Source organism: Gobius niger, assembly GCF_951799975.1.
Source record: "Gobius niger genome assembly, chromosome: 7".
Taxonomy (NCBI): domain Eukaryota; kingdom Metazoa; phylum Chordata; class Actinopteri; order Gobiiformes; family Gobiidae; genus Gobius; species Gobius niger.
In genome coordinates, this window is record NC_136858.1 from 4,239,694 (window position 1) to 4,252,140 (window position 12,447).

General features: G+C 43.5%; 1 protein-coding gene across 3 annotated transcripts in view; it reads left to right on the plus strand.

Moving 5' to 3' along the window:
• zfc3h1 (zinc finger C3H1-type containing) overlaps positions 1-11,826 on the plus strand; it is a 42,586-nt gene extending 30,760 nt beyond the window's left edge. For all 3 annotated transcript variants that reach the window (XM_079560399.1, XM_079560400.1, XM_079560401.1), the window contains 13 exons: positions 17-208; positions 1,891-2,116; positions 2,193-2,298; positions 4,572-4,770; positions 6,415-6,509; positions 6,592-6,699; positions 7,524-7,628; positions 7,699-7,849; positions 9,958-10,058; positions 10,171-10,272; positions 10,353-10,392; positions 10,541-10,603; positions 10,987-11,826. In XM_079560399.1, coding sequence (XP_079416525.1) covers positions 17-208; positions 1,891-2,116; positions 2,193-2,298; positions 4,572-4,770; positions 6,415-6,509; positions 6,592-6,699; positions 7,524-7,628; positions 7,699-7,849; positions 9,958-10,058; positions 10,171-10,272; positions 10,353-10,392; positions 10,541-10,603; positions 10,987-11,124 — 1,626 coding nt within the window. In that variant the 3' untranslated portion in view covers positions 11,125-11,826. The remainder of the gene's footprint in view (positions 1-16; positions 209-1,890; positions 2,117-2,192; positions 2,299-4,571; positions 4,771-6,414; positions 6,510-6,591; positions 6,700-7,523; positions 7,629-7,698; positions 7,850-9,957; positions 10,059-10,170; positions 10,273-10,352; positions 10,393-10,540; positions 10,604-10,986) is intronic.
• Positions 11,827-12,447: the final 621 nt, after the last annotated feature.

A 12,447-nucleotide genomic window follows, 5' to 3' on the forward strand; every position in this document is an offset into this window, starting at 1 on the left:
TTCTCCTGTCCCGCAGTACTTGTCTCTGGAGCGCTCGTTCGAGGGGAAGGACTCCGTGGCCGAGCGGCTGCTGCAGTATTTAATGACCGAGGCTTCGTCTGCGCCGCTTTTGGAGAAACTGTCCTTCCAGATCATGGAGGCGCTGCTCTACAGGGTCCAGCTCAGCCTCTTCAGCGGGAGGATGGAGCACGCTCTCGGCATCCTGCAGGTGACTGAACAGGAGACATTTATATACAAGAAGAAGAGACACCACAGGGAGATGTTTTATCAAAGTAATCTACAGGCTTTCCATGTGCGGTGTTCAAATATCAAAATCAAATGGAATCCAGCGGTAAACCACGTCTGAACCAAGTGTAAAGTTAGACTGACGATCTGTACAAAAACTAACAAGGGATTGCAAGTTAACAGGACAAAGAAGTGGGAACCTACGGGTACCTCATAATAACCTCACTACGATAATCGATGTTTTATGACCTCAGACCTGTTTCTACAAGGAATAGATCAACCACAAGTAAATACTATAAGTAATTCATCATTTGTGTGACAGTGTTGGGTCCAAGTGCATCATTCATCAGAGGAACTAGACCAGTTTCTTTTTTTCCAGTCCTTTAGTTTGTTGTAAACTCAGACATCTGTGGGGAAGTAATTATAAAGCAATTGTATCCATCCTGAAAAGACCCTGCAGACTGTGAAATGTGCCTATAAACCTGTGAAGAATTGGGCTACAAATATATTACGATAGTTAAAGGAACAGGCCACTGTTTTTCCATACTGAGATGTGTTCTTAGCTGAGCTTAGACGAGTTCATGTGTACCTGTCTGGTCTTCAGTCACGTAAACACAGCACAGACGGCGTTAGCTTTTAGCCTCTCCTCCTCTCCTCTATAGCTCCAATCCAGGTGAAGATGGAAGCTACCAAGCTCTTCCACGTTTTCACTATTTAAACATGATTACGTGAAGTGTTACACGATAGTTACACAAAATTAAACAATGTGGATTTTCTAAGCGGATAAAAAGGGGAACTATATTGCAAGGCGTAATAATACCAGGAGTACTTCAACATCCGTGCAGTAACATCTTCACTTATTGTGCCTGATGAAGAAAAGGCAGCAGTCTGGATGTCTTATACAGGAGAAGTTTATTTACCATCGGTGCAGGACCTGGAGTCTATGTTTCTACTGAAAAGGGATAAATACCCTCTCAGAGCGACAAACTGATACGCAGTTCAGTGGCTGAGAGTCTGAGCACCACAGTCAAGGCTATGACAGAGATAGTACGACTGTACAGCTTGACCCAGTATGATAAATAGTGATTTAATGTTATCCTGTAACCTTTAAAATGCATGTCATCAAAAAGTATAGATGGTCGCAAAATCTGTATGTGGTCACACCCCTTGTGAAGCACTTACTGACTCATTATGTGAAAATCACTTTACAAATAGTAGCCAAGGTCATATTTTAACACCAAGAAGGTAAATAAATAATAATTTCATATTCTATCTTCTCTGACCTGGGCGCATCACTTCTTAACCCCCACTTTTACCAAGCTCTAGTCTCCAGTTCGGGTTTACCCAAATCTAATATGCTTCTGGACTGGAGCTCACAGCCTGTAGGTCAGAGTAACGCCTCATTTGAAAGCTAAGACCTAGAAAATGGATCTAAGATTTTTCCTTATGTTGCAGCACGTCACTTTTGTCATATTTTTCATGCTTTTTTGCCGCTTTTGTCTCATTTTGTTTTGAGCTTGGTTCAGGTGGGGGTTAAGAGGTTCAATATTTACTTGTATAAAGCAGCTCATGATGTTGTAGGGGAAGGACTTTGAAATGGACCTTAGACTCCGGTCCTGATGACACTCACTGCCTAATCACACGTTGGTCGTTTCTTGTGTCCAGGGTTCTCTGAAGTCCGACCTGTGTGACCTGCTGACGTCGGGCGACCGCGCTCTGCTGTGGCTCTGTCTGATTCACGTGCTGGAGTTCGATCGTTTGCCTTCGTCTCTGTTCGACGCGGCCGAGTCGGGCCCGTCCCGCCTGGTCAGCCGCGAGAGCTTCCTCCTGCCCTGGAGAGCGGCTCAGGACATCAGGACGCCGCTGGACATGCTGCTCAACCTGTTCCAAGGTGAGTGGGCGGGGAGTCGGGGACGAAGCTGCTTCTCGAGTCTCCAGGTGTGAATGAACATGTGTTTCTGTTGCAGATGGGATCTCCCAGTGCTCTGAGGGCTCTCTGTCTCTGAGCGAGAGGACTGTGGCCTGTTTACCGCTGCACACCAACCTCCTCCACCTGCACCGAGTCCTCAACAGGTCACACACCTTTAGCACATTTAAGAAAAGAAATACACAAATATAGTTTATAGTTTGTCACACTGGTGCTTTAGCCTCAGTCGTTGTTATCTCCCCTTTAGTGCTCAGATAATCGTATATGTGGCCAAGTGAACAAGTTCTGGGACCAACACACACAGCTCCTAAAAATGTGGATTCTATTTCCCGACTGACCCGATGAATGAGACAGCTTTAATTTGGTTTGATTTGGCGTTTACTCTTTTGTGTCAGGCAAAAGGCAATATATTCTCTCAACAAAGTAATTATTTTTAAACAAGACAAGTTTGTCCATAGATAAGACAACAGTAGTGGACTCTTCTATAAACAAAATGCAGAGAAAACACTACTTAAAATACATTCAAGGAACATTACATTTCAATTGTTTTTAACAGCAAACTTGAACTCACTTTTACGACAGCCTGTCCAGCCCCGGACCTCTCAGAAACACACTGGACAGAACTATCTCCCCTCTGCACAAACCGAACAGCCCACAAAATTGGCAAAATACAACAAATACTAAAACAAAACAGTAATTGCTACATTAGTAACACTTCAAAGCGCTTTTGAACACTTACGCCTTCACGTAGTTTCCCTTTCCAACTACGTTGCCGAAACGATTTTCGTTTCTACAAAACCAAAAAAGGAAAAAGAGAACCAACAATCTTAATACACCAGGCTACTTAGAGCTTTGTCTAACAATATATAAGATTGTTTGTGCAATTTAAGAACATTAAAAGTATTTTTTCACTTATACATGTAAGTAAATCGTCTCTGACCGAGGGCTTCTCGCTGTCTTACGTGCGACTACATACGCAAAGTGAACGCTGCATTGTAAAGATACAACAGTGACATCTACTGGACATTACTGGTATGGGAATTAGGCGAGAATAGGGGGAAAATATAGATTTCTTTGTAGGAAGGGATATTTTATTACTTGACCCGGCTACATATATATATATTATAATATCTCAATAATCGTCCTGGTACTTCACAGTATAGTCGTCAGAAATATCTTTGGCAGAAGCAGCACCTGGTTTAGGAGTTTGGAGGAAAGCCTTTTAGTTCATAGAATATTGAGATTGATCAATGAGAAAAAAAATCATTATTCATTTTCTTGCCATATTGTCCAGCCCTGTATCCCCTTTGTTGCATATTTTGAATATACTGCATTTCTCCACTGCATATTGCGACCCATTTTGAGAGAGTCACTAGCTCACACTTCTCCCCAGTTATGACATTATGCTGAACTCCACTTCTTCATGTTGAGCTAACATTTTTTGGGGGGGCGGAGCTTTTACAAAAGGCCAATTGTTCAAACACATTGTTTCTATTTATCTATTCCCCGGAGTTTGCTCTGGGTACTCCGGTTTCCCCTACCACTAAATACAACAGGTTGTACCATAGGTTCCCTTCTGGGGCCAGGACTCCCCGAAAAAGAGATTCTTAATCTCAGTGGGACTTTCCTGTTAAAATAAAGTACAGCACTTTGTGGTTTTCGTCCTGGTCGTGGCCAGCTCTATACCCTTCAGCGGGTGCTCAAGTCCACATGTGTTTTGTGGATCTGGAGAAAGTGTTTGACCGTGTCCCTCGTGATGCCCTGTGGGGGGAGCAGCTGAGGTGGCTCGGGCATCTGTTTCGGATGTTTCCTGGTCACCTCCCTCGGGAGGTGTTTCAGGCTTGTCCTATTGGGACAAGGTCTCGTGGAAGACCCAGGACACGCTGGTGGGACTATGTCTCCGAGCTGGCTCTGTGTCGCCCTCTAGCTGTTCTAGAGGAGGTGTGCGTGGATCGGGAAGTCTGGGCGTCTCTGCTGAGACTGCTGCCCCCGCGACCCGGCCTGGATGGACAGCACTTTGTTTCTAAAGCGCTTTTCACAGAGAAAATCAAACTTTACTTGCTTACTTATTAACAAAATCTATTTTGTCTGGTCTCCACTGTTTCTGGATTTTAACCGGTTTACATGAAATGTGCTTAAAAAATCTTGTACATATCATTGAGCTTAAATTTTAACAAGAACTTGTTTCTAGATCATTCGCATCATTCATATTTTTGATAAGACCGAATAGCTCTGGATGAAAAGCTGGGAGAGACATTCAGCACCATGTAAAGATTTATTTTATTTTAGTAGCAACAAGCCGCCAGCTGTAAACTGTGCCAAAGAAGAAAAACATTGGCGTTTGTTATCAATGTGGCAGTGTCTTCTCTTCGCTCCTTCTACAGCGCCTCACTGTCCTGTTTGTATCTGTGTCCCTCAGGTTTGACGAGGGGATCCTGCTGTGCGAGGCTCTGCTCCGGTTCTGTCCGGAGTCGTGTGTTCTCCGTGACGCTCTGGCGGAGCTGCACATCGCTAAAGGAGACGCCGCCGCCGCCGTCAGCATGTGGCTGCACTCGCTCGCCGAGTGCCCCAACAACGCCGAGATCTTCTACCGCTCCTGCAAGTTCCTCATGGCACAGGTACACGAGGAACTACACAGTACTGCGTTTATGAAGTACTGGGTCAGCATGAAGTTTAACGAGTCACTAAAAATGTTTCTGTTGCTGCTTGTGTGACTTGGCAGGGTTTCATCGTGACATTAAAAAGCAAAAGTAACAATTAAACCAACAGGAAGGCCATAAAGGTTAAATATACTGGGTTTCTGCTGGTAATGAACACATTGAGGCTGCGCTGTTTTGGGGATTTAACTGTGGAGTGCCGACAATCCAGACCATTTTTCATGATATTTGTAGCACCACAGTGTGTTCTATGTTAGAGCTATGGACACATGCTGAGGCTCCTTTAAAAAGATGGGAATCTAAGCTCTCCATAGGTGAAATTCTATGTGCCTCGGTTCCTGAGAAATCTAAGCTATACAGAGGCTAAATTTGGATCAAAATTTTAAAAAATTCTAGAAACGGAAAAAACTGAGAAAACGGGGGTTCTATGCAGCTCTCTCCTTTCTGATTAACTCCTCTCTCCTCCTCTCTGGACGGACACTAACGTTATGTGAAGAGGCAAATGCCTAAATATCTGTTTCAAGTCAATTTTGAAGGACAGTATTGTTTTGAAACACCAACGCTTTTATGGCGTGTGCATTTAAACAGCCTGGTTCTCGGATTGAAGACTTTAACAGAATGTTTCTCAGTCATCCTTGGACCGATTTTAACCATTTAAAAACTCAGAGAAACGTTGAAATCTCAACTGTTTCAATCGAAGAAAAGCAATAATATATATATAAAATGTCCTGATCGTGACTTTTCACAAGTTCACACATAAGGTGTATTAGAGTGTCTAATGTCATAATTATGAAAAAACCCGCAAACAGGTTTTTGGCACTCAATGTGTTAAACGGCATTAAAAGTTATTAAAAAGCATTAAATTGGATTCAAACTGGCATTAAATCTAAAGTTCTTAGAAAATATAAGTTTTCCTTGAAGACAGAACCCGCAAAAAATGACATTGGGCGGCACGGTAGCGCAGCGGTTAGCACCTCCGCTTCACAGCTAGAAGGTCCCGGGTTCGATTTCCACCAGGACGGGGCCTTTCTGTGTGGAGTTTGCATGTTCTCCCCGTGTCTGCGTAGGTTTCCTCCGGGTACTCCGGTTTCCCCTACCACTAAAAACATGTGCAATAGGTGAATCCTCCAGCCAGGTGATTCTGACCATCAGTCTGGCTCCACATCAGGGGGATGGGTCCCCGGGCGCGGCACTGCCGTCGACCACTGCTCCTTACGGGTTGCCCCAGCGGCATCGAAGGATGGGTTAAATGCAGAGGACGAATTTCCCTACGGGGACAATAAAGTATACAAACAAACAAACAAACATTATTAAATTACTTTTTCTGTGCCCACTTCAAAAACACAAAAACTCTGGTCTAAAACAAACTCAGCTGCAGATTTGACTGAAATTTATCTCTTTTATTTGCTCAAACGTTTCCCGTTATGTCCAATCCTCTTTCCTCTGTTTGATGAAACATTTGTAAGTCCTAAGAAATTAAATATGTGGCGGGTTTTTTCTGTGTTTATTTATTATGGCATTAAATGTGACCCTTTCTTACCACAAGGGGGAGCTGACGCTGTTTATCGACCTCAGTCTCAGTCGTTTTCTGGTGTTTCTCTCCAGGACAAGTCCAACGCTCTGGCTCCTTTGTTTCGGGGCTTCATCCTGTCGCAGTGTGAGGACGAGGACAGCCAGAAGAAACCCGTAGATGTTTTACGGTAAAGCACAGTCAAACAGAAATCGCAATTTGTAATTCTTGTCCAAAAAACGATTGCTAAACGACACATTTCTCATCTTCAGACACATCCTGGGCTTCCCCTCTGAGGAGTTACTGAAGGGCCCCGTCCTAAAGAAGGATCTTCAGGAGCAGCTCACGTCACAGATGCCTTTTCTGCACCTGCTGCACTGGTCAGTACTGGAATAAACCACAGTATTTTGAGCTACAGGCCACAGTGTTCTATTCTTGGATCATGATTTTTATTCAATAAGCTTTGTGCCTCTGGATATAGCGATGAAAAAACATCACACTGACACTGAAACACCAATAAGGCCCATTTAATGATATTTCTTAATAATTGTTTGTAGTAGAACGTAACTTAAAGGGGAGGAGAGGAAGGCCACCAGAGATCACCAATTTTTAAAAACGGCAGCCAGAAAGTTTGAATCACTGCTTTAATGGTTTATTTGGTACTTTTTTATTTTAGAATATCAATTTTTTGACATCCACTTCTTAATACAGTCATTGAATGGCCTTTAATGTCAGTATAAAGCATTAAATTTGATTCCAACAGTCATCAGGGTTGCAAAGGAGCGGAAAATTCATGATAAATTTCCCCAAAATTACGTAAACTTTAATAGGAACTTATATTTTAGCATTTGGTGTTGAATAAACAATTGATGAACTATTTGCTACACAATAATTATGTTTTTGAACCATAAAACAAGCAATTTCCCACATAAATTCCCAGACAGGCATTAAAGGGACTATAAGGAGTTTAAAAATGTTAAAACTAAGTATTTTCCTCCCCCTACATGTTCCAGCCATCTCAACAACTAACCAATGAGACGAGCTTTTCCTGTGCACCAGTCAGGTCCAATCAGGAGGAGGGAAAATTCTGTTCAGGCTCTCCTTATTTTTCAAACTAAGAAGGGCTTTCTGGTTAAAGAAAGGAGGAATTACATTACTTTCATATTTGGTTTATTACTGTTGTTTTCCTGTTGTGTGTCCGCAGTCGTTGGCAGTGGCTGTACGGGTCGGTGGAGGACACGGTGGGGGCGTTCGAGCGAGCGCTGGGCTCCCCGCTGCAGCTGGAGGAGCTTCACCGGCTGTGGATGGAGTCAGTCCCTCTCTGCTCTCCGTTAAACCTCAGCTCGTCCTGCGTCCTGACCCCGTCTCTCTGTCCGCAGTTACCTGTCCTTCATGAGCTCCCACCAGACCCGCGGCTCTCCCAGGATCTTCTCGGACCTGGTGCAGAGGTGCCTGAGCTCGGTCCCGTCCCGCCTCGAGGTGCCCTTTAACCCGGCCGAGTTCTGGAGCTGCTACAAGTTCCACAACCAGGTGAGAAACGCCTTTGTGTGACCTCTCAGTCGTCCAGCCCTGTTCTTGTTCTTCTGCCATGACGGGTCAGAATTTTCAAACGGAAAAAACTGCCCAGATGCCGATTATTTCCCATGTGCCGATACCGATAACCTAGCCTGACTAATCTAAGTGATATTTAGTCCACCAATATATTGGCACTTTATTTTGTGACAAGAAATCAATGTGACAGTTCACAGTTCTGCCCAACATGTATAAACTACCAAAAAGTGTCTAAATAAATGAGTTTTACTTTTGAGGCTCCACCTGTTTCTAAAAGCTCAGGGTTTTTACAGTTCCATTGTCTGAGCAGGTCTGTCTCTGTTCATCTGTGTCACATCTTATAAAAAAATAATAATAATATTACTACTTCCTGCATTCTTAGTATTTTTCTTTTTGTTGACATCATAATAATGACTTCTTAGATATAATAGTGGAATATAGGCCGAGTATTTTACTGAGTCTAGAGAGAGAAGTGGCGCCAAATCCGTGCCTCAAGTTTAACTTAAAGGAATAGGCCACCGTTTTTACATACTGAGATATGTTTTTACCTTAGCTTTGACGAGTTCTTCAGGACCTGTCTGATCTTCCCCCGTGCCTTCAGTCACGTAAACACAGCGCAGACGGCGTTAGCATTTAGCCTCTCCCCTTCTCCTCTATAGCTCCAAAACAGGTCAAGATAGAAGCTACCAAGCTCTTCCACGTTTTCCCTATTTAAATATGGTTACGTGAAGTATAATTACACAAAATTAAACAATGTGGATTTTCTAAGCGGATAAAAGGGGGAACTATATTGTAAGGCGTAATAATACCAGGAGTAGTTCGAAATCCGCGCAGTAATCTCCACTTTACTGCGCAGTAATCTCCACTTTACTGCGCAGTAATCTCCACTTTACTGCGCAGTAATCTTCACTTTACTGTGCGGATGCCAAACTACTCCTGGTATTACTACGCCCTAACAAAATAGTCCCCCCTTTTATCCACTTAGAAAATCCACATTGTTTAATTTTGTGTAATTATACTTTGTAGTGGAACACTTCACGTAACCATATTTAAATAGAGAAAACGTGGAAGAGATTGGTAGCTTCTATCTTGACCTGTTTTGGAGCCATAGAGGAGAGAGGGAGAGGCTAAATGCTAACGCCGTCTGCGCTGTGTTTACGTGACTGAAGGCACGGGGGAAGACCAGACAGGTCCTAAAGAACTCGTCAAAGCTAAGGTAAGAACATATCTCAGTATGTAAAAACGGTGGCCTGTTCCTTTAAAGAGACTAGATGCAAGTTAGCCATTTTATACTCACTACTGCCACCTCAGGTCATACGTGTAACGGCAGCTTCTATATTAAGCTCGTGCATGATGGCACTTCTGACCCGAATTAACACCTTTTTGAGTGACAGTGCAGGATTTTAGAGGCAGTTGTGGTGAACAGGTCTGATCTCATTCTACACATTAGGACATTGTTGGAACATGTAGGTGGAGGAAAATACATAATTTTGACATTTTTAAATTCTGTATAGTCCCTTTAATAATACGATGCGACAGCGCCAAAGCATTGGAAAGCATCTCTCCTGCATTGGGCTCATTTTATATTTGTGTCTCGAGCTGCCAGGCTCATTTCATAAATGTAAAACTTCTCTTGTTCATAGCGGGTCCGTGGTTCGCATTTCCTCATTTCTTGCGGCGCTAATGTTAAAGTGACTTCGATGTAAAAAGAAAAAAAAAAACACTTCCTTCACGGAGAGCGCCTGCACAGCGTTGTTTCGCTGGATACTCTTCATATTTTACATCTTACACAGTGCAGAAGTCAGCTGGGGAGAGAATATCTGCTGCTATAAATCGGGATGGCGTCAAAAAGGCTGATAATTGCCGATATTATCGTGCATCCCTATTTTTTTAGACTTAGCTGTGATGTTGCTAAAACGAGGTGTGCTTGATCCAGTCTAATAAATACCATAATAAAAGTCTGTTCAATTTGAGTCTTTCTGTATCGATGTAACTCTTTCAGGACATTTTGGTGTCCTGGGGGGTATTTTCTGCAGTAAAATTTTGCTTAAAAGTGCAGTGTCTGTTTTAAAACCGTCTGTCTCCAGGTGGTGTCCTTGTATCTAGGCTGCCTGCCTCCTTCCCAGCATGCACTTGTTCTGGAGAGACTGCGATACTCGATGCCGAACAACACGGAGCTGGGCCTCAGGTAAAGCTTCAGACGGTTCCTTCACAGATGATTGGTTTGTTTGTTTGTTTGTTTGTGGGACGTGGTTTGACGGCTGTTAAGTGGTTGGTGTGAGTTGTCTGTTCGTGCTCAGGTTGTTGCATCAGGAGTGGCAGGAGGGAAACCTGCAGCACCTCAAGTTCCAGTCCCGAATGTTGAGCAGTCACGCGCCCAAGTGTCTGGCAAACTGGAAAATGTAAGTCTCTCCAACAAACGCTTTGGACGACCAGCCAAAACATTACGACCACTCACGCTGCAGTGTTGTGTGTTTTCCAGAGCGGTCGCTGCAGAGAAACAGCTGAACGAGAACTCCGAGGTGAGAAGAGATTTGTGTCATTAATGTCCACCGGATGGCGCTCTCTGTGTGTCTCTGCTGCCGGTGATTCCCGACCCGACCCGGGCCGCCCCCCTCTGTGTGTTGTGTGTTCTTTACCGCGCACCTGTCTGTGTCCTCTCTCCCTCAGGTCAGGCGTCTGTACCAGCAGGCCCTCAGCCACCTGCCCCTGTGCGCCGCTCTGTGGAAAGATGTAATTCACACTCGTGCATTCAGTTTATGCAGACACAACCACAACCAACCTTTTTATTCTCATGGGGAAAAGTTTAAAGCAGAACTAAGTAACGTGTTTACCTTAATAAATCCTTTCCGTAGTCCCTGTGCGACCCCCACTTTGGGAACCACTGCCTTAATCTAATCTAATCTTACTTTTGGCAAGGCGGTCGGCAATAATTGACATATTATTGTTTTCTTGGACCCATTCTGTCCACCTAATCAAAGTGTTCTAGATTATGGTGCATTTTTCTGATAGAAGCTTTTATTGTTCTTTGAGGTGATTCCTACACAAGTCTCAGGTTGACTTCCTCTATCCCTCCCTCCCTCCCTCCCTCCCCCCCCCTCTCCCTCTCTCTGCAGCGTCTGTTGTTCGAAGCCGCGGAGGGGGGTAAAACCGACCGCCTGCGGAAGCTCGTGGACAGGTGCCAGGAGCTGGGCGTTAGCCTGAGCGAGCAGCTCAGTCTCGCGCTGTCCCACAAACGAACCGGCGACAAATGATAAATCAACTATTACCACCCCCACCTCCCCTCTCTCCCGCCTCTCGCCCCCAAAAGACACGACTATAGCCAAAATACAAACATATCACTCGGTTAAACCACCCCACGTTGCACTACAGAGAGGTAAGAGCGGGGAAAACGACTCGGAAGAAAGCAAAGAAGGCCAAACTTCGAAACTCAAATGCCTCCGGTCGCATCATGTACGTAAGTATCGTCAATGCTGAGTGCTGCTGTTCTTTTTGTTTTATCAATTACCCACCCATTTATTTCATTTTACCCCTTCTTTCATTGCAATTTCTATTTAATTTAACTTGTATTTTAACCCCTAAAAGGAAAAGTATTCGGGATTCAAGCTGTGATGTTCATTTTTAAGGATATCTTTTGGCGATTATGTGTCCAAAAAGAAAAAAAAAAAAGTAATATCAAATTTGGACCTCTTTTTTGGCAGAGCACGGCTGTTGCCTGCTGTCAAAAATCCTGTTTTTCGGTGACACTTAAAAAGACTTGAAAACTGTGACTGACAATTTGAAGAAAAAGGCAAGAAAAAAAATTGACATAAATGTGCAATTTGTATTTTTTTATTTGTCGAAATCGATTAAAGAGTATTATATTAGTCAAAGGGAGCAGAGCGGAGGCTCGTGGTTCATCTTTTTGTATCTTTTCAATTTAAATGTGTTAATAAATTATTTTGTAAAAAGAGAAAGTGGCGTCTTGGTCGTTTTTACTCAGTTTTTGTGCTACATGGAATGCATTAGTCTTTTAGAGCACTTTTCCAGACGCTTTACAATGTTGTGCATTATTTATTTACTCCGTATCGGTGATGGGCAGCGAAGTAACCAGTCTGTGCACATCAGCCTCCACCAACAACCACTCACTACATTCACTCAGGCTTCCCAGTGTTTCCAAACGGTCTCCCATCCAAGTCCTGCCAGGCCTGACCCTGCTGAGCGTCCCAGGTCTGACGGGATCAGGCAGAGCAAAGGCGGTGTGGCCAGTAGGGCTGAAACAACTAATCGATTAATCGACAACTAATCGATTACTAAAATAGTTGTCAATTATTTCAGTAATCGATTAATGGTTTTCTAGTAAACACAGACTAAAATAGACATGACAATTATGTATTTTGGATGAAAACCTACTTTGTTTTTAAAGTTAGGGTCTGCAGTGTTTTGTACATTGTAAATTTCATAAATATCTGTCTTTGTCTCGTCCAATCAGAAGCAGAATTAGCACAAACGGCCTCCTACAAATGTTTACTTCAAGTTTACTCCATTAACATGTCCTGAAGCGGCGCCACTTTAGCTCTATGTGATAAAAAAAATTA